The sequence below is a fragment of the Lathamus discolor genome, chromosome 2, assembly GCF_037157495.1.
Source record: "Lathamus discolor isolate bLatDis1 chromosome 2, bLatDis1.hap1, whole genome shotgun sequence".
Taxonomy (NCBI): domain Eukaryota; kingdom Metazoa; phylum Chordata; class Aves; order Psittaciformes; family Psittacidae; genus Lathamus; species Lathamus discolor.
Window position 1 is genome coordinate 7,053,066 of NC_088885.1, and position 22,401 is coordinate 7,075,466.

The 22,401-nt window shown below is 39.6% G+C and overlaps 1 protein-coding gene across 1 annotated transcript in view; it reads right to left on the bottom strand.

Moving 5' to 3' along the window:
* Positions 1 to 22,401, bottom strand: part of ADCY1 (adenylate cyclase 1) — a 138,292-nt gene that overhangs the window by 17,950 nt on the left and 97,941 nt on the right. The window contains exons 8-13 of the mRNA XM_065666267.1: positions 16,693 to 16,848; positions 12,678 to 12,872; positions 10,611 to 10,708; positions 7,308 to 7,392; positions 3,211 to 3,300; positions 181 to 437 (exon numbers count right to left, since the gene is read on the bottom strand). Of these exons, the coding sequence (XP_065522339.1) occupies positions 181 to 437; positions 3,211 to 3,300; positions 7,308 to 7,392; positions 10,611 to 10,708; positions 12,678 to 12,872; positions 16,693 to 16,848 (881 nt within the window). The remainder of the gene's footprint in view (positions 1 to 180; positions 438 to 3,210; positions 3,301 to 7,307; positions 7,393 to 10,610; positions 10,709 to 12,677; positions 12,873 to 16,692; positions 16,849 to 22,401) is intronic.

Sequence of the window (22,401 nt, forward strand, 5' to 3'; positions counted from 1 at the left end):
CTCCTGTTGATGGGTATTTCTAGATTCTACAGCTGCTGGGGAGGACGGCTTAAATATTTCTTATGTTCTACTGAGTATATAGCCCAAAGCAGCACTGAATTCTAGAGAGTAATTCATAGATGAGATGTCATAGCTATCTATACAGAAACACTCATTGCTTTAACTTTACAAGATACTTACCCCACTGCTTTTCTGTAACCACTGAGTTCCAGAATAAGTATGTACAAAATTGTAACAAAGAGCAGGAGAATCATTTTTGGCAAGGAAGATACACGCAGAAATATTGCCAAGGTGAGAGTCCCCACTACGCAGGAAAGGAAAGCATAGTGAGCTGTGTCACATGGAAGTTCATTCATTGTTTTATTTGGTCCACCGGGAGAAATGATAACTATTGAACTGCTGGAATTGGTATTCCAAACCCAAGGCATACAGCCGACCTAGAAAAGACAGGAGAGGCAAGAAGGGCAGAAAGTTAAATATGAAATAAAAGAAATGCAGCTGCTATGGGGGCTGACTATAGTTCTCTCCTAACTGGCAAAATATGGCTGTGCTGTTCCCATCCAGCTCACTGTGCCAATCAAATCTCTCCTTTTCCAATAATGTTTCACTCAGTTTTAGGTGTGGGACACTCTTTATTGATTAGATACCAGTAATACCAACCAATTAAAATCTGGGCTTAGCTGAATATGCTCCCTTGCAGGGCTCAAACCCAGGAGATTCTCAAGCCAACCTATTCCTGCAAAATTGAGGAACTTCAGTAAACATTTTATGTGGCCATATGAGTGAGAAAGGTTCTTGCACAGAGCACAGAAAGAAATGTGTTTGCTTTATTGACTATGCAAATTGTATCAATTTCAATTCATCAAGTATAAAATAAAACCTATTTTAATCTTTGATTGAAAACATGAATAATATCTTTTCTCCACCTCAGAACTACTTCCACAATCACAGAAGATTCTAACACAAGACCTCATCTAGAATTATCCCTGCCATTTCAGTTATCCAAGGAGTGCCACTTCCTTCCTAGACTGCTTGAGGCAATTTGAGGAAATGGAACCTGCTTCCTCCAAAGGCAATGTCATCTTCACATCTCAGAGCCCAAGAGAGGAATATCTGGCAAACAGGGCAAGTCCCTAGAGCTCCAGTTTTAACTGCACTTCAACCTTCACCCCTTATTTAGGGAGAGGAGAAGAGTCAGCATAAATTGGGAGAGTGGGATGGTAATGTGAAATTGATTTTAAAAGGCACTATCACATAAGCCCTGCCCTCTACTTAAGCTCCTCTTTTGAAGTGTGTTATTAGACCTTTTTATTTCATCCTAACCACTGACAATGAAATTTTTATAGCATGCTGTAAAATAACTGACAACCTGAGAGGTGATTAAGCAATATATTTTACAGGGGGTTGTAGTCATGTAAAAAGATGAGACATAACAGATAAAATGTGAGTTAAACTCATGGTGGCTAACATTATAAAACAAGATGAGTGAAAAATCTGTTTAAAGTGATTTTGTTCAATATCCTTAAAAATGCTGTTCATACTAAACTCATCCAAAACCACAGGCATGCACGATGGCTTCATAAATGATGTGTGATCCATCCAGGAAAACACCATCTGCTCTACAACTAGGAGTGAAACCTCAACACCTAGCTCCTATGCTAGCTGAGAATTCTAGAGCCATCACTTTGCAGGAACTTATCATTCCACATTAACATTTCTCCTAAGCATTTCAATGGTTACAGGCTATTTTTGCCTCAATAAAGGATAAAGTTGTATTTGTGACCTGTTCTGAGTTGTAACTAAATGATCACTGTCCTGTTGGAGGCCAGAACCTATAATTTGCATTCTTTCACTGATATTCAACGTTGCCTTAGGCCTCATGATTTCCATTTCTCATTTCGCCATCTTTAAGTGGCAACAATAGTGCTTGTTTCATTTGGTCAAATTGTCACATCTATGCAGACTGATCCACAATGGTTCCACCTGTCAGTAATTTTCACCCCAATCCCAAAGTCAGATGCACAGAACTTGCTGAGGTGCTAGCTAGCCTAGAGGCACTGCGTGCATTTGTGCCTTTTAGGCTTACATGCACATTAAGAACCACGTATTTGTTTGTGTGCTGTTAGGGCTTGTGTTACTGACACAACTGATGTTCAGTATTTCTTGGTACCTCTTAGAACACTGGGATTTGCCCATTCAGTTGGTAGATGTTCTCAGAGCAGGTCAAGGGATGACTGAATACAAAATAAGGGGCTTGGCATCTCAGCTAGTACTGTGAAATGCTCCTGAAATCCCTGTCTTCCTATTGGGTAGAACACATAGCCTAAATTCCACAGAGAGGCATGATTTGAGACATCTGCCTCCTCAGCATTTCCAATTGTGTTTAGTGTGCTATTTTTGTGTGAATCCTTTCCTTTGGGTACCCTAACATGTTTAATTCATCAGCATTAGCAGCCAAAATGCTGAAATTGAGTGCTAGGAGTTTGACAAGGCAACTAAATGCCAAACACTTCAGTGGAAGTTTAAATCCCATTTGACATTCAAGTCTACCATGTAGAACTAGCTGCTAATCCACAGTGAAAGAAGCTCAATTTTCAGAAGTATTGAGCAAGTTCATTTCATACAAGAGAAGCTTCCGAGACATTAGATGTGAATGGATCATATAAATAGCATGATGTAAGCACTTCATCCAGTTATGCAATACTGTCCATATTTTAAGATCATGTTATCTTTTCTGATTTGCCTGGACAAAAAAATCTCCTTGTTATCACACATAACGATGTTCTGTAAGCTGCCACACAGAAATAAGTAACGTTGTTTGACACCATGCCTTGTCTGCCACAAGATATTAGCCACTGGACTAGTCATCAAGCTGAACATTTAAAAATAGCTTTCTCACAAAGTACATGACATCAGCAGACTATGTGATACTAAGGTTTAATATAAAACTTTCCATAGATGTTGACTTGCTATTATCTGTGTAATTTGCCCATACCTTTGCCATTCCTAAGTCAACAGCCTGACTCAGGGCAGTGAAAGTTCAAATTACAGCAAAGGGCTTTAATTTTGAAGAAACGTGCTCTGCAAGAATGAATAAGGAAACGAGTAGGAATTCACCAGACAAGAATACGGTACGTGTTTAATGGATCTGCACCAGGTTGTTATTTAAACAGAATGCTAAATTAAGCGATACTTGATTTAAATACTCACCACACATCCTTGAGCCACGGAGTATATTAAGATCACAATAAAAATACACAAAATGGTACGAATCTGAATCGTCAGGCACCCTGGAAAACACTAAGGAAATAAAAAATAAAGAGATTTATAGATATACATTTAGAAGCATTTTTTTCAAGTGCAGTTGTTATTTTTTAGTAATCTATAAAAAGAAGAGAATAAGGGATACGGACATTTTGCCTGCACTGTAAATTATAAAACAAGCATGTAGTTATTGTGTACATATGCTTTAATGGCAACTGCATTTTGGGGGGTAATAAATGTGAAATTATTATTACTATGCATTATTTCTCACTGTAATTAAAACTCTTTGAAAGGTTAGTAGGATGTCTGCTCATAATGCAAATACTAAATTAGCATGGCATTTGATTTTGTTCTCATGGGGAAAATCCCCAAAGCATCTTTTGCCATGCAAATTACCAGCTACAAACTGTGATCCAAGACAACATACTGTGGTAGCATAGAATTTTGGAGTGGTATTTGTGTCTTCTGCTATAATAGTCAAGTTAAATGCCAGGGTAGTTTTAATTATCAGGACTCCTTTAAAGTATTGAATTTGTCAGGGCAGAAAGGGCAGTAGGGAACAAATATGTCTGGTGGAATGGAGTCCTGTGAATCTCTTCATCATCTTCAGTTTTACCCTGATGCCATCACTGCACAGTGTGACTTGCTTGTTGCTTGTGAACCTATATGGAGCCAGTGACAGAGGGTGAAAGAGGAAAAACAGGTCTGTCAGGCTCTAGTACTTATGCTTGTTCCAGTCATTCTGAACTACCCTGGTTCCAGTGAAAGCTGCTTTCCTTCTTCTCCCCTTGTATGAAAAATGTTTGAGGCATTTATTATCTTCTGGCCCCACAATACGTGTTTCAGACAAGACGTCTTGCAGTGACTTCAAGGGGCAAGAATCAACGACAGGAAACAATAAGATTGTGGGAACAATCCTACGTCCCTTAAAAGAAGGGGGCTCAGACTTATCAAGGCTAGATTTGACTTAAGAGAAAATGAATCCAGCAAACGCCTAATTTTTGAATGAGTCACTAACTCTGAAGAAAAGCTGTTCATCAAAAGCATAGCTTACACCAGGCAGCAAAGTACCCATGGAGTACCCTTCCTTTCACAGATGCAGAGACTCTTCATCTGTATGTATGACCACAAAGAAAACACAGCAGCTCATCAAAAATAAAAAGCACATGTGATCTGCAAATACATTCTGGCTTCAGTAAAGATTAAGTCTGTGTAAATGTAGGTGGGAAAGAATCAATGGAATATCAACAGTAGATTTATACTATGACCCGAGTTTATTTGCTACACCAGAAACCAGCTTAGCTATTATTCAACATCAGTAAAATAGATTGGGATACCTGAGGTATATCACCCTTAATAAAATAGTGAGCATATTGTAGAACTATAACCTTGCTTTGTAAGAACATCACATTGAAAAGCTGTGTCTCAAGGGTGGGGATATAGCAGTGTCTAAAATTACACTATGAAAAAAAAAGATAGAATCATAGAATAGTTAGGGTTGGAAACGACCTTAAGATCATCCAGTTCCAACCCCCCTGCCATGGGCAGGGACATCTCACACTAAACCATGCCACCCAGGGCTTCTTCCAACCTGGTCTTGAACACTGCCAGGGATGGAGCATTCACAACCTTCCTGGGCAACCCATTCCAGTGCCTCACCACCCTAACAGGAAAGAACTTCCTCCTTATAGCCAATCTAAACTTCCCCTGTTTAAGTTTGAATCTATTACCCCTTGTCCTGTCACTACAGTTCCTGATGAAGAGTCCCTCCCCAGCATCCCTATAGGCCCCCTTCAGATAATAGACTGTTTCTGCATTTATTCATCACTACCATATAGCTCAGGTTGGAAGGCAACTCGAGGAACCCCAAAATACTGTTTGCCTTGACCCCCAGCGCTATTTTACAGAGCTGGTTAGTCCCCAGCCTGTGACTGCAGGGGAGTTCTTCCTTCCTTCTCAGGGCCCGGACTTTGCATTTATCCGTGCTGTAGTTCATAAGATTCCTGTTGGCCCACTCTGCCAACCTGTCTAGGTTCCCCTCAGTGGTCATCCTGCCACTGTGTTGGCTTTTCCCCTGAAACTGGAGTCACTAAAAACTTGACATGAGCATACTCCATGTCCTTCTCCAGGTCACTGATAAAAATACGTAACAGGACAGGTCCCAGGAAAACTCTTATGGTTACCCCAGTTATTACTGGCTTCCAGGTAGAGTATGACCATAAACTGCTATGCTCTGAATGTGATCATCCAGACGGTTTTTTACCTGTCACGTTGTCTATCCAACTAGACCAAAATCCTACACCACCTGAGGTGGAATGTGTGTGTTTTTATCCATATAAATAAAACAGAAAATGATCTTGTTTGAAGGGAACCTACATATTCCATTAATTCTGTCTGCAACCAAATAAGTTATCTACTGTTCGTTGAAGAGAGAATGCCCATAGGGTGAAGATAATGCTGCACAGTTAACAGTGATGAAGCAAAATGCAGATTCAAAGACAATGTGTTCTGACACATTGCACAGACTTTTTTTGTGTATGTGTGTACATGTTCTAAATGTTGACACACTAGGCTTTGGGTTAAAAAGGAAAATAAACCCTTAAAAGGTAAGAAATGAAACATGTCTGAATTAAAACGCTGACTGACACTTAGAAGATTTATTCTTCTGACCTTTGGTCATTCTAGGATTGCATCTGCTATTTTCTGATAGCACAGCATTTTTGGCTTCATTTTCTTTGTTTTCTTCGTGGAACTTTTATTAACTAAGTAAGTACTGTCAGAGGCACTTGTCCAGTGTAAAATAGCAAGTAAGTGCCAGAAGACTGATTAAAATAGGAGAATAACTGGTTTCAAATTCTCTATTATACACAGCATATTATCTTTTACATCTTATATAAAACAAATTTTTACCATAAAATCGCAAACTGCAATACTCTGAGTTTTTGTATTTCTTTTTCTGCTGCTGGATTTGATCTGTAGGTACTGAATCTCTAGAGGAACCTGGAACAAATTAATATTCTGTTGACTGCCAAAACAGCTGGAACAAGCCTTAAGTTGGCAGTAGCCCCAGGGAAACACCATAAAGAGGAGCTATTTCCTACAAACTTCATCTGTGTTTCTACCATCCATAGACAGAACACACAACTACCGTGCCTTTATGAAACAAAACAGATCATCCGAGTTACTCCCAAATAACTGTGTGAGTTTATCAATAAAGATCTGCTGTGTACCAGATACTCTGCTAATACACTGTTTATGTTGCCATGAAAACAATTACTTTCCTTCTGCCAAAAGCTAATTTTTCTTAACTGGAAATTAGTGTGTGCTTATCAGCAAAGCTGATTAATGGTGTGTTTTCTCCTGATATTTGTCTGAAAAGGCTAAATTTAGATTAAGCCACTACAGATTTCTTTCATCAGAAAATTAATCTGCAGATGCTATATTCTGATCTGGCAGACCTAGTTCTCTTTTACAACAACCAAATGTCCTTCTGCATCATTACTGTTGTGAAAATGCAGTGCAAGAGAATTAATCATTACTAAAGGTTTTGAAAAGGCCAAGGGTTGCGTGTGCAAAACATTGTGCTCTACCATCAAAACACCTGCTGCTTTGGCAGGACAAGTTTGGAAAACAGAGGGGAATTTAGCAGGACTTTACACCCAGATACCAGTTGGAATGGAAGGGAACACTAGTGTGCCCCCTGGTCAGAAAGAAGAAAAAGTCACGTTACACAGCAGGTGTTTACCTGAACACTGGGATGATTTAGTGGCTAGAGGTAGGTGGTTCGGGGAAGACATAGCAAAAAAGACAAAAAGGATAGCACTAATGGCGCTGCTGTAATGATTGCTAATGTGAAAAATCTACTTTCAGGTGAACCATCTTTGCTTTGAAGTGCCCGATACATTACTTAAAAATGAACTTGAAAAGCACATAATTTCAGACTCTGAATCTGTGAAGCATGTGCTGACAGCTTCATATTCCAAATGACAAACCAAGCATAGCCACCAAAAGGAAGAATAGGCATAAAATCTTAAATCACTTACTTGTACTCGTGTGACATGGAGGTACATAATACAAGCCACTAGGAAGCATATGCAGAACACCAGGAGAACAAGAACTACGGTACTCCTAGAATCAAAACACAGCAGAAGTAAAGCAATGCAATCAGTACAAGGTGAGAACAAACAGCACAGGGTCCTTCTGAAATGGTGTTTCGGATGAATGGTGACGATCTCTCCCTCACCCTTCCTGTAATACTGTTGCAGAGGAAATTTGACAGTGAAATGCACTGCTCTCAAGAATAAGAAATCAGTAAATGCTTTTGTATACAGTGCTCACTCTGACCTCAGCAAGGAGATTGAAGCACCTCAAAGATTCAACTGTACAGTGTATCAGGAGAGGCACTTTCTAATTGTAGGCTAATGCAGAATATTCAGCATGGTAACTCTTATAAGTGGAGTGTGTAACCCAATTACTTGGCCTTCGCAGCTGTGTAGCAGTTACCAGATGCTTTTCCCTTCTGAGCTTTCCTTCTCACAGATTGAGAAATCAGTCAACTCAGTCACTTATCAAATCAAATAAAACCAGACTACACTCACAGAACAACTCCCTCCTTATGAGTCTTCCTCAATAGACAAATCTTACTCTTCACAAAGATTCTGCAATAATTATTTTAATTCTTCATCTTCCCTCTTCTGATCTTTCCAAATAGGCTTGTTCTTCCTGAGGAGAGGGGTGAAGACCAAGCACATCTCTCCTCCGGAAAACCTGTGCTCTAGGAATAGTACTTTATGGATGTCAGTAAGCTGGCAAAAATGAGTCCACCAGTGCTGGTGCTTTGATTTATGCTCAGGGACAGCCTGGCCCCAGGCCAGCCATGGAACCAGGGCCACATGAAAGGAGCGTAACATGATCTTCACACCTTTTCTAGTCTTGTAAGAACAACCCAGCCAGTTCAGAAGATGTGATCCGTGGCTGCAGGCATATATGCACCTTGACCACCCCTGGGGAAAGACTGCTAAACAGGGTTTCTAACAGTAGAAGAGTGCAATTCTTTTGCTGTAGAATTTCTCTGTATTTGGGTTTGATTTAAAATTCATGTAACAATTGCCACCAATACACAAGCAGGTAAAATGTTGTATAGTATGTATATCCAGAATAGCGAGATGACTCTAGGTACTGTCACAGTGTGGATTCTGAATACAAGTATTAGTGGTCCCCATGCTCTCCTGTGCTTTTAGAGAACTGGCTTGCATTCAGAATGGTAGTATGATAGAAAATAATGCAGGGGACATGACTGAAACAGTGTCTTTTATGGCAGCAACAGCCGGGAACCGACACTAGTGCTGCATGGGACCCTGGCAGAGATCTGGGTTGCCACAAGTAACAAAGAGCCACATTGTTTTTAAAAAATAAACCCAGCATAAGACATCAGGAAAGTTCATAATCAGGGCTTTGAGTGGCTACACTGCATGTATGCCTCCAGAACGGGACAGCTTAGGTTGACAGGAACATAGCCTTACTTTCACCAACTCCATTTGGGGATATAAAATACGTTTTTAGTTGAGCAGCTGTTTCAACTCAGATGATCATAGCAATTGTGAGAATGTTGAGACCATTGCTTTCTGTGTATTTATGCAGCAACTGGCTTTCTTACAACATTTTATTGTCTCTAGATTTTGAATGTCCTCCTTGAAATATTGTGATTATGTGTCAAACACTGTTACTATCACTACTCCCATTACAGTAACACATGAAACTTCTTGTCTTTTGCATTCTTGTCATGCTTATAACTGCTTTGGCAATCTAAAAAGCAACATAAAGCTCCAAGTTCTGTGGAGATAGGAAATTTTCAAGACTTCCCAAGTTTTAGTCTAGCTCATGGTTGCATCTGTGTAAGTGCAAGGGATGAGCCCAAGATGACTAGTAATTTGGTAGTATGAAGCCATCACCAACAGGCATTGTAAGAAAGAGTTTAAGACTATTCACTTACTATTCACCCACTATGGGTGGCTTTTATAATTAACAAAGTGATGAACCAGTCCATCTTCATGGCCTTCAGTGGTCATATTCTGCTGGAACTTGTGTGTCTGTCACATCAGAGCTTAAATTCAATCTCTGTCCAGCTGTTTTTTAAGTGACAGCACTTTTTGGAAAGGTTACCAACTACAGTACCATATGATTCTTATACATTCATTCTAGTTTCACCTACACTAATAAGCTTTGTCTCTCTCCTTGTTCTAAATTGCCATGTACTGTGGCTGGGCTTTACTTTAGAAGTAGGTGAAGGAGTTCTTAACTCTGCTCCAATTAGTCAGCAAAGGTGGTTAGTCTGGAAATTACATTATTTTTATAAGTGACTTTGAATTCTTCAGATGAAACGTATTATATAGCAAATTTAAATAATAATTATTACTGTTAAATTAAAAATGTGTTTCTCAAACTTGCAATTAGAAATAACAGAATACAGGAGTAAGTATTATTCTGACAGGATTTGTGAGTAGAAAAGACCAGAATTCATAATGGGATTTTCAAAAGCATTATGCTGTGGCCAGTTTCATTCCTAATAAATGCTAATTAGTGAAAGTGAGTGAAGCTGATTTTAAATGTTTTGATATTCTCACCTGAGGAAGCTTATTACTAATCACTTCTATATCTTGAACACAACTATATCTACTTATCACCCCTGGATTTGAAAGTGAAGTCTAATTAATTTTTTATTTAGTAAGCATTCACACAGAATTGACAACATCTGAATTAATCACTAAACTGTATCACTCAACAATAGGCACCACACACCCCCAAATCCATCAGGAGTTATATCTGCTTTAGTGCAATCAAGGTCTGACTGCAACTTACATGGGAATGGCCAAGCCATGCAGCTTGTGTAGTGATAGAATTGTTACCCAAAACCTCAATGCAGGCTCTAAATTTGGGTTGAAAACCTGGATTGATACTTCAGCGCTTAGTTCCCATTAAGCTCTGTATATTTTTATCTATGTGGCTATTAATACCTGAAGTACCTTGTCCAAAGCCAGCACAACTGTAGTGCAGGAATGCTTTGAGTAAGCATGAAAGATCTCAGTGGGTTTTTTTCCTAAGTGCATCTCCTTCTTCCCAGAAAAGAAGGGGGAAAATCGTTTTAAGTAAGGTAGCAAAATGTGTCTCCTTTGGACAAATAGAAGAGAAAATGGTTAGACTGAGGGTATATCAACAGGGAATCTCATGTTTGAGAAGATAGCAACCTGGGTGCTAATTCCTGTTTCAAAGACATTAATTTTTTGACCTTGACCTGATGCTTGAAGATGTTCCACTTTGAATTATAATAGGAAAAGACAGAAACTTACTGTGGTATTATTAGAAGGTAGACAAGGCCAAATAAGGCAGCTAGAATTAGTGAGAGAACTACAGCACTGGTGAAATACTCATCCTGAAGCTGGTGGTACTGTTAAAGAAAGGAAGAAACGAAGACAGTGAGCATTTTATACACACCCAGCCACCCAGGTTTTACATTCTCTGTAGGAAAGAACTATAGCCTAAAGTAAAATAAGTCCCTACCCTTTTTACAAACGTACAAATAATTATTGCTTAATTCATACACACACATGCACAAACCAGCTGTGTGTCTACACAACATTTTCCTTGACGGACTTCGGTTTCACCTGCTCCTGTTGGCCTAGCTGTTTAGTTTTCACCCTGTAATTATTAAATCTGGGCTATGCTCAGACGTAAGTTCATTGTTTGGAGCAAAAAATATTCACCCATTTTGAACAAGGAGGTGGCACTCCACTGATTCATCACCAAAGAAAGCGAAAACCCCCTTGGTGCTGTCCTCAAGGTGTCCTGCCACCTTAACTGCTGACCTGGATTTCACTGGGACAATTTTGTTCCCAGCAGCTGGTGCAGTGCTGTGTTTTGGCTTTAGTCTGAGAACTACGCTAATAACACAGTGATGGTTTAGTTGTTGCTAAGTAATGCTTACCCCAACCAAGGACTTTTCGGTCTCATGCTCTGCAGTGAGGAGGGGCACAAGAAGTCGGGAGGGTGCAGAGACAGGACCCCTGACCAAACTAGCCGAAAGGATATTCCATACCACAGCACGTTATGCCCAGTATAGAAACTGGGGGGAACTGGCTGGAAGGGACTGATCACTGGTCAGGTGGGGCTGGGTATTGATCAGCAGATGGTGAGCAATTGTACTGTGCATCACTGATGTTTATTGTTGTTTTTTCTCTGAGTTTTCACTCTCTTTTTCTTATCTCTTCTTATTATTATTACAATATTGTACTTTATTTTAGTTATTGAACTGTTCTTATCTCAACCTTTTTTTCCAATTCTCTTCCCCATTTGATTGAGGAGGGAAGTGAGCTACCTGGTACTCAAGTTGCCAGCTGGGTTTAAACAGCAACAGCTGCTCAGGACAGGACACTAACTGGTGGGTTGGAGGCAGCTGCTAATGAAACACACAAGCTCAGTTTTGGGTAGTTACTGCCCTGATTCCACTAAGCCTCAGTCCTTACAACAGAACACTTTCCAGGGTGGAAACACTGGTCTTTTGCACCAGAAGACTTTCTTATTTTGAAAGAAAACAATTACCAGTAGATAATAAATCACTGTGGAAACTTGAAACCAAGGTTAATTCCCAAGACCTTTAAAAAACAGAGTCCAATCTGGCACACAGCCTTCTGACTTGAAACAGCAGTGGCATGAAGTCTTAGACTACAAAGTGACTTACAGTGGAAAAATAAATGCTACTGCCAAATTAATCCAAAATCCCTTTTGCTTTTTTAAACACATAAACCAAAGGCTTTTATTTTTTCCAAACTAAAACCATTTGGATTTACAAACAAAACCCATGCAAGGTAAGGACAGCTCTACTTTGTTAGGTTATATGCATGCTTATAAGTCTGGACTAAGTCCACTGCTTTCAGCAAAGTCACACTGGTGTAAGATCACAACCTCGCACAGAGATTTAAGATTGTTTTCTAAATTTTCTAGGATTGATGGGATCAATACTTATCAGCCTACTTATGCAGAGGGAAGCATCCTCCTGTCATTAATGCTTCTCCAGAGCAGATGAGTCAGTAGGCAGCCACAGTGCCATGAGACAGCATTAAACCAGTGACACAGGTCAGGCAGACTGGAGAAGCAAAAGGAGGGCCAAAGCACAGGATGTGTAATTTTATGTGGAAGGATCTCGATTAATAGAATGATACTGATAGCTCTTTTTATCCCCTTTACATGCTTCCATAGAAGGTGGAGATGATGTCTCCCCTCTTAACTGAGAGACAGTCCAGAGGATTATTTAAAGATAGCAAGTAGAATTTAAGTATTGTCTAAAACCAAACAACAAACCAGTGCTAGTTGGCTCCTGGTCAGTGAAATCAGTAAAAGGTAATTGTAAGCCCCCTTACTTTATTTTCACGCTCAATTTGCTTGTACTTCAGGGTGAAGAAGTTCAAGTCAGCCATCTCAGACTCAGTTTGCCGGGCCTCTATCAAGCGGCTGATGTATCTGTTCACTCGAGTTCCTGGAGTGTTGTAGACAACATTGGTAGAAAAAGAGGAACGATTCCTGAGTTTTTCAGAGGCTGTCCTTAGTGCTCTCCTCTGTGGCACAGATGAAGAAAGAAGCATGGATTTTATTAACGTTACAGATTTTCATTGCTGTTCATATTAGCCCAAGCTCACAGCCAGGATGAGGAGCTACTTAAGCAGAGCAACTATCTCCATGTGATCGCTATCTTTTGAAAACACCTTAGCTGAAATCCCAGTCTCACTAAAATCAAGCAGAAATTGCCCACTGCATTCCAGGATTTCAATTCTCATCCGTAGAAATTCTCTTCACATACTGCCCTGTGATTTTACCTAGAAAAATAATTAGAGTATCCTTTTTCTAACTGAAGATATGGACATCGTGAGGACAAGACAACCAGGCTCTTCATGACACAAAAAGTCTGACTGTCCAAGACTGTCTAGGTAAGAACATGCATTTTGAAAAGGCAAATTTCTTTAACCTCCTCCGCAAAGACCATGTGTGACTTCAGAGGGTCTGAAATCTCAAGTGTTCCTACTCTTAACTTAGCCAAGTGGCTTTCTTGTTAAGACCTCTTGGGTATGCCTTAATTGCACTCGCAGATCCAGATGGAGCACTCCAATAAATTATCAGAGCCAACCTGTGCCTAATTGGGGTTAATTCCTCCATGGCTGAGACAGCACAACTGACAAGATTATCACTCCTTTGCAGTGCAAAAGATTTATCACAGAGAGTATCTGAAAGGGACTTTACAGACAATGTCTCACTTTTCACAGAGAGCACTTAGAAGATGGTGAGCAGCTTCTCAGCCACACTGGTGGTAACCTTCAGTCAAAGGCACTGTGATGTGGAGACACTCAAGGCCAGGCTGGATGTAGTTCTGGGCAACCTGATCTAGTTGAGTATGTCCCTGCTCAGTGCAAAGGGTTGAACTAGATGAGCTTTGAAGGTCCCTTCCAACCCAAACCATTCTATGACTCTATGATCTAAACCATTACAGCTAGATCTGCACTAGTATGACCATGCGCCAGCACACCGAAAGGCTTAGGGCCTTCCCCAAATACTCTTGTAGATACAGCATTTTTTAAACATAGAATGAGAAAGATGTAGGCCAGTCTTGTAAAAGAAAAACCAGTCACCTAATGGTTAGCACACTAAGTAGGAAGATACATCACCTGAATATCCTTTTCACCTCAAAAGGAGTCAAGCCTAACTTCCCAGAAGAGTTTTGACAACCAAACTCAGACAAGTTGTACTATTTTTATACAGCTAAAGGAATACTTTTTGTCTAACATCTGCAAAGTTCAGGAAGACAATTCAAACCGTTATGAGATGAATGACAAGTCCGCTCAGGGATAAGGACAACACTGGCTCAGGATATAATCAGTAGAGTGTCAGCAAGCTGTTACAGAAGTACATCAGATTTCTCTCTTCAGAGCAGTCAGTACTTAATAGCCCACTCTTTCAAAGCTATACTACAAAATATCCTTTAAAACCAGACGGTAAAGGGAGGTGGTGATTGCTATTTAAGTAATTCTGCAGGAATGGTAGTTTCCTGTCTTACTCCACAAGTTCTCACGAGAGCCTCATTAGTGAACAAATAATGAACTACAGCAGTTCATTAACTTACATAGCTTATATGTAAATTATACCTGAATACTTATGAACAGCGGGAAGGGTTAACTGCTGACACCTTAGTTTACTGATTATGAAGGAGAACGGACCTTAGCAAAGATAAAATAACTTTCCAAGTTCTGGTTTGCTTGCTTTATACATAGAGAGCAGGTTACATAGAGAGCAGGTTATACCAGCATTAACCAATTATGAGGCTACTTGAGACATTTTTCTTCAAACTATCAGATCCCATTACTTGTTAAATTGCCTGTGGTGTAAGAACTAAATGTTTAAACATGAAAAATAATCCTGTGGCCATACATGGATTAGAGCTTTCAAATCTGGTCTTCTGGGTTCTGTTAGCCATAATAAAAATCTTCAATTGCCAGCCAAACTATTCCAAATGTTTCTAAATGGAGATAAAATTGTTCTCTTGCAGAAGACATTTGTCCCATAAGTTTGTGGGGAAACTGAGTGCTTTCAGGAATATTGTTAGGAATACCCAATTTTGCTCTTTAAAAACAACAACTAGTTAGCATACGTGTTCCTTAAGGTGCAGCAGAAAGGACATCTTTGGGGATTTTTTATAATCCAAATTTAAACCTACAGCATAATAATAGGAGTGAGCAAAACAGCATCAAAAAAAAAAAAAAAAACCCAAAATGCTTCTCTTCTTTAAAATCTGGAATGAGGGCAGACGATGGAAATTATTTTGATACATGAAACATTCTAATATTTCTGTGAAATAAATTCGATTATTCTGCCAATTTAAAATAGGGTTAAAGTTACTGTGTTTAATCAAAATAGCTGTTGCTTACATACACTTACTTTCACTAGGTTTCTTATTCTTATCTCTATTATTATTTCACAAAGCAGACTTACATTATATTATGTCTTATATGTGATCAAGACCCAGTATTTATATTTCTCAACAATTAAATAAATACAGGCTGCAGTAATGTGCTAGCTTCAAAGCCTTTATAGCCACAGCTTGTTTTACATGATGCGAGGACTGATATCTCTGAAGCAACCCTGCGTTGCAAAACAGTGTATTTACACTAAAATCACGTATCATGCTCCACAATAAATGTTATGCGTTAGGTACAAAAGCTCAGAAAACAGTTTCAGTTAAAGATGACATTGCAGAACTTCATTGTAAATGTTCTGACACGAGAAAATCTTCATCAGATCCCTAAAACACCCATATCAGGATTTTCTATGTGAACTACCATATTTATACATACATATACATAAGACACATTGCAAGATACTGCATATGCTTCAAGGAATGAGGCGGTCACTTTGTTCGAATACTCAAACAATAGTGCTGATTCACAACTGGAAGGCCTAATACATGGAAAAATTCAACATAAAATCTGGAGTTTCTGAAAGTCTTCACCGAAACTGCATCTTAAAGGAACTGATGTACTTTTCTCCCTTTTTCCCACAGAAGAAACACAAGTACATGCAAAATCCAAAACACAGAAATTGGAATGCTTTCTGAAAGTAAGGTTTAGACTGACTCTTCCATGAATGTATATTACTTTAATTAATCCAAACAACAAAAGGGGGAACAATCAGTCTGGTAATACATCTAGACTGAGAGTTGCGATGCACACATGCGCTACTTTGGAGCACTGGTGGAGTGACCTATGTAACATTGCCACCTGCTGGCCACGAAAGTGGAATGAGCAACTCTTCAAAAGTATTTTCTCCATCTATTTTGGGGTAGATCCACACACAGAAAAGGAAGTAAACCAGGCTACTGTCAATTTTGAGTTATGGCATTACAAGTCAATACATGAAAGCAGTATTCTTATTTGTACTATGGACTTTTGTATTTAGGATTTGTATTAGGAACGAAGAAGGTTTTTAGCTTATCACCTGCCTTTTAGCTTTTAGAGAACCATCTTGAGATACCAAATTATTCTGTTATCTTGCATTTGCTGCTATCAGTTTCAGACTGTGATGGCCTCATGGCGCAAAAGATCAGCTCTAGGAAACTGCAGGAACAGAACAGAAGCTAATTGCTGTGAAGGAAGCCCTTAATAGAAGCAACATAGGCTACCTGTGCTGGCTTGTTCAAGAAGAGCTCCACATTCGAGGCCTGTTATATTTTCTATCTGTATTGTGAGAAGGCTGTGGGCATGAGACAGCCCTAGCTTCAGCAGGAACACCAGAAACTCCTCTGTCATTTGGTCAGGTCACCCCATACATTCTCAGAGCAGGTCTGCTGAATGTGGCCCTGGAACAGATGCCTGAAAAGCTCACATGGATTACCTTATCATCATCCTCGCACGTCATGACATTGGAGAAAGGAATCTCTGCTTTGAACATCTTCCGACAGTGCATGAGCTGAACAAGCAGGTAGCAGACTGTCTTGAACTTCATTCTTTTGGCAGGCTTAATGTCTGAGAGAATCAGTCCAGGAAATATCTGTTGGCCAGGAAAACAGCATTTATAATTGTGTCATTATTCCCACCCAAACCATTCTGTGATTCTATTCCCATGCAGACATACGTACTTGCAGACATTTCCACCATCTAGTGGTCAGAACAAAGCAGTATTGCAACCAAGCAGCAACACATTTTGATAAACACTGTATATTTGCAGATGAAGATCACCTCATCTTTTTTTAACCTGAGATATAAAGAATCTCTTGAGCAGACAGTATTTAAGCACATACTTCACATTTCAGAACCTCTTTTTTACACAGAAATGTAGTCTATTAAAAAAGCATAGTAATGACAAACTCTGAAAGAGGCAATATTCGTATTTCTTTAACCTTAAATTCTGGAAGAATACAGGAAAAAATAAGGAGGAAATGAGCATTTTTATTAATTAATGTTAAAAACCATAATTTCAGTCATTTAGTTATTTCCTTATTTTGTTACTTCAGCCACCGGTAAGGCTGTTAAAATCAGAAGAGGATAGCTTTTGCTTTAAAGATACACTTACATACATGCTCTAAAGGAGGCTGTGAGGCACTCAGGTTGTATCTTACATCTTCTTTCTTCAAAGCAAGACGTGTTATACCATAGAGAAATAGTCCCAAAGGGTTGGGTATAATCTCTTACCACACAGCTCCCAGTTCAGCAAGGACAAATATTTTCTTGGTTAACTCATAAGCATGTGTTTAATTCTTGCTGGCTTTAGTAAACCCCTAGCACATACTCACTTTTACAGATCAGAATAAGAGTGATCCTTTGTTCTACCCTCGGTATTTTTACAAATCTTATTCGTGCTTCTGGCATGTGGAATGTGTAAATCAGTGCTCATGGGAAATGTGGAAGGACCCCCCGCCACCACACTACGGGAATTAGAGCTTGTAACATCAATCTTTTCTAGAACAGAAAAATAAAGAAGCACAGAGGATTTGGTCCCTAGTGTTCCTGGGTACAAAAGGCAAAGCAAATCACACTCCAAAAACTTTATTCAAATGCTCTAAAACACACAAATGGCACTAAGGATTCACTGTTCAGTCTTCATAATACTATGACTTACTAGAGAAGCTTGTGTCATTACTTCAGAGATCAAGGAATGAAGAAAGCAGCATTCGTTTAGGGCATGTTTTCATGGATACTGAAATTTAGAGACAGGAAAATGACACTGCTTCTATTCTGAATGGCACCTCAGGTACAGGTTTGCCACGCTAAACATGCCATGTTAAACAACACACACAGCTATGCACTTGCATTTTCCAGAGAATCAAGAATATATCCTCTTATCTATCAGTACTCTGTTTAGTCAGCTACACTGTGGCTATGAAACACAAGAATGGCTTGTGTATACATAGTTTTTCATTAGCATGTAGCTATGCTATAAACATGTGACACGTTTCAAATGTGGGACAGTGCCTAGGTATGCACATGTGCTTTGTTGTGCACTGAAAACCTGACTGAAACCAGGTAGCATCACCAGCACTGTACTGCATGGTCATTAGCTAGAATTTAAAAGGACACTCATGTATCTAGTATGTAATCACTTGCATAAGTGATAGTTTAACAAAAGTGTCCATGAAGCGATTGCCAACATGAACCCCTTCTTTTGAGGGCTTTATGGCAGAAGACTTACTCTTGTATTGCAATAACCATATAGAAGATACTGTATAAGGATATCCACATACTAAATATGCTTTAAGTATTCCTAAGGACACTAAATAGAAAGTTGTTATGCTTGAGTATGGCAGATACAATAAGCTTTTGAGCTAACATTCCCAACAGCTAAAACATACTTTCTGGACAAGTACTCTGCTTATAAAAATTCCTAATTTTCCCTAGCCCTAATTCCTCTAAAAGTACTATATATTTCACTCAGTCTCCGTATCAACCTTTTCATACAGCAAAGATTAGTAACTTCTTGAAACTCCCTCCGGTTTTGCATTTTGCCCCACCTTTTTAAGACGGAGATAAAATGGAATACATAGAGGTTTATAGGTGAACCATATCTCAAGAGATCATTAGCTCTTTCTTTACCCAAACCTTTCACTGTGGACATTGCATTAACTAGGTCAACAACTTCAGTTTTAGGTCTCCATAAGACTGTCTGGAAAATATGCTCTTAAGTAAGTAGAGAGCTACGGAAGCTGCTTGACAGCCTTCATTATGGAACTGCCACAGTAAAGGTGCGAGAGCAGCAAAGAATAGGTAGAATGTCTTACAAGCGAAAGATTGAGGAAAACATGACTCAGAAAGGGGAGCCCATGGGCACGACTATATCCACCTATAAGGATTTGAAGTCATCTGAAAAAAGAATTTAGACCTTCCTTGATGCAAACTTCTTATTACAGATGTGTTTCTGTATTAACCTGCAACTTTAAAACTCGGAATGGATACAGCCTGGCTCACTCAGGCAGTGTGATCCTGGCACACCAACATGACTTTTCCCCAAACATGTGTATTCATGCACTTTCCTGACTGTATCTTCAAAGAAGTTAGTAGAACATTTTTAGCTCACACCATCAATGAGTCTAGTTTTGTTTATAAATCTTACCAGCAGATACTCTATCAACCTTTGTATGTTGGAAATACAAGGGAGCTTTCCAGTCAAATAGGAGTTTTTCAGCTCAGGCCACTGAAAGAAAAAAGGAGTAGTGTATCTCCTTCTGGGCTCCCCAGTAGGAGAAAAACAGTGGCAAAATGGAGTGAGTTCAGCGAAGGTTCAACAAACCAACTGGGGTTCTAAACCATATGACATACAAGAAGAACCTGTGGGAATTCAGTTCATTAGCTGGGAGAAGGCTATGGAGAGATCTAATTGCTATCTTCAACAACCTAAGTAGTAACTGGAAAGAAGACAGAGACAGACTCAATGTAGAAATGATCAGGAAAAGCACAAGAGACAATGAACATAGGCTGGATCAAGGGAAATTCCTATTTGATGCAAAGAACATAAGTTTTCACTGTGAGGATGATGATATGCTGGAGCAGGTCGCCCAGACAGGCTGTGGAATCTCCAGCCAGGAAAACAGTAAGCACTCACACAAAGGAGTTGCTCTGAGCAATGTGCAATCTCAGAAGTGGATCTAACTGTGAGGCTGGCCACGCTTTCAGTAGGAAAGTCGACCACATAACTCCAAAGGCTCCTTCCAAATTCAGCTACTGTGCAATGCTGCAAACGTGTGGAACATGTATAGCTATGGTTCTCTGTGGCTGTACAAGAACCACAAAAGGACACAGCAGGACACACAAGCCAGGCATACCAGCAGCATGCATAATTTCATATCTATTAATATAATTAATAGATATGTATAGTCTTTATATATACTAATTTATATGTTTGTGGGGTTTTTTTTAAATCTAGTGGTTGCAGGACACATGGATTCTGCACTGGGACTGAGGATTTTCCATCCTACCATTCTATATACACAATACTAAAAATACAAAGGAAATCTTTCCCACTTTCATCTCACAAATCACGCCCCTTTTTTATGACTACTTCTACAGCAGAACACCACTTGTGACACAGTGAACTTCCAAGTGGAATATTTAAGTAATCTCACCTTCTGCTGTTATCCTCTGCTACAGGCAAGAAATGCAGTACAGTCTGTTAAAACAGACTTAAAAAAACCCCAATGTCTCTCACTCTGCCTTGTTTCTGAACTTGTTCCAGGCCGGCATTACAGGGAAACCGGACTGCAGCATTCTCATTCCAGCTCACTTTTTGTAATGCATTTTACTTTCACACTTCTTTATGACCCTTGGGATCACCTTTTATTCTGCTCACTGTTCGTTTTCTTTATCATGTTAGGTAAGGTTGGCTGGTTGCTGCAACACAGCTGGCAAACAAGTTTAAGAGCTGGGATTTTACAACAGAGCACTCTGAAAGCAGCCAGACTATCTACAGCTTTGTGAGTATCTTTAAGTATGCAGACAACAAACCGAGTGCTGATTAGAATACTGGGAAAACACCCCAGTGTTTGAATTTCACGCAATACCCTGGTAAGGGATTCACTGGTGCTTATCTGGGATTCTCAGGAACAGCAGCAGTCTGTTGTTCCCCTTTCTATGTTCAACTACAGTGCTTAAAATGGCATGGGAAAAAAGGCGCTAATGACATACAAAGCACATTTACAGAAATCATCAGTGCTGTAAGCATTATGTCTATCTGTGTTTTCTCTCTTCAGGCACGCAGGACCATGCCTCTTGGTTAGCAGTATTTGTCTGTTAATATCTGCACACCATTTTGCCCTGAGATAGGTGTGCAAATCTTCTTTGGCGTTTTAACCTTCTTATAGTTAAAATCATCAGACATATACTTTTACATCCTTTTATACTGCCCTTATGACACATTTTGCTTATACCTCAGCTGTCTGTCAGGAAAGCATATTAGTTATTTTTACCAGTAAGCAATGCAGCTTCTATAAGACAAACTCTAAGTATTCAGAATGCCTTGGCCACTTCCTTGACACAGAAAAAGTTTTTAGCAACTGTGAGGACTAAAACAATCTCTAAGAGATCAAGAACAGAGAAAATCTTATAGGAGTGCCCCATGCTTCTCCCTTCTACAGATTCCATATTTGTGGAAGAAGAACAAAAAGAGAAGAAATTGACATTAGAGCACGTTAGTAGTTCCACCATCACTGACAGCCCAAGCTGTGTGCTGTCACATTGACGATAATGCACTGGCAGTTTCACAGCAACTGCAGAAACAATCCTGAAGATGGACAGCAACACACTGTGCAACACAACCACCACTCCTCTGCCTGCGTTTGTTGGGTGCTAACATAAGCAGTGTTGGGGTGCATTATATTCCGACAACTTGTGCAATGCAGTATCTCGGGTATAAATCAGCCCCTGTCCAGATACAAGCTAGAGCTTCCATCAAAAGGCTGTGTGTCCATCTATTAAATTAGATTTCATAAGCTGTATCTGAAATGCCCAAGTTATACATTCAGATTTCTAGTTAAGTTCCTTGGTAGGAGCTGTCAGCCACTGGGAGCGAACATCACCCTGGAATGTCCTAGTTGTGGCAGGAGCAGTAGCTGCAGGTAGTCGTCCATCTGAAAGCAGAAATCAATGCGTGCCCGTCTATGGGCTCGTATGCCCCACATGGGGCATTTCAAATTAGAACAATTCTGTCAAATACATTTTTTTGCTGGCTGCACGCTAGCAAAGGAGAGAGTTTGAGTAGCTGAAGAAGTTTTCACATGCCTTGCATTAACTGTAGAGCTCTCTTCTTCTGTTACTACTTAAGAGTCCAGGTGTCAGAGCTCTAGCACTCCAGAAGGGCTGGTAAGCATATGGTCACTTAAGTTAAAATACCCTCAGAATTAACTAGTCCAGAAAGCTGACAACTTACAATGACCATGAAAACTCTCTAGAGACAAAGTGGACTGGGTATTTCTATGAAAGATGCAAAGAAGCCCTAGGGAGATGCCAGCCATGTGGATGGATTTACTGGGCCAGAAGTACTCTGGAAAATGGGAATTTTACATGTTTGGAAAAAGAAGGAGAACCCGAGAACAGTGTGGTATGTTCATGTAGGCAT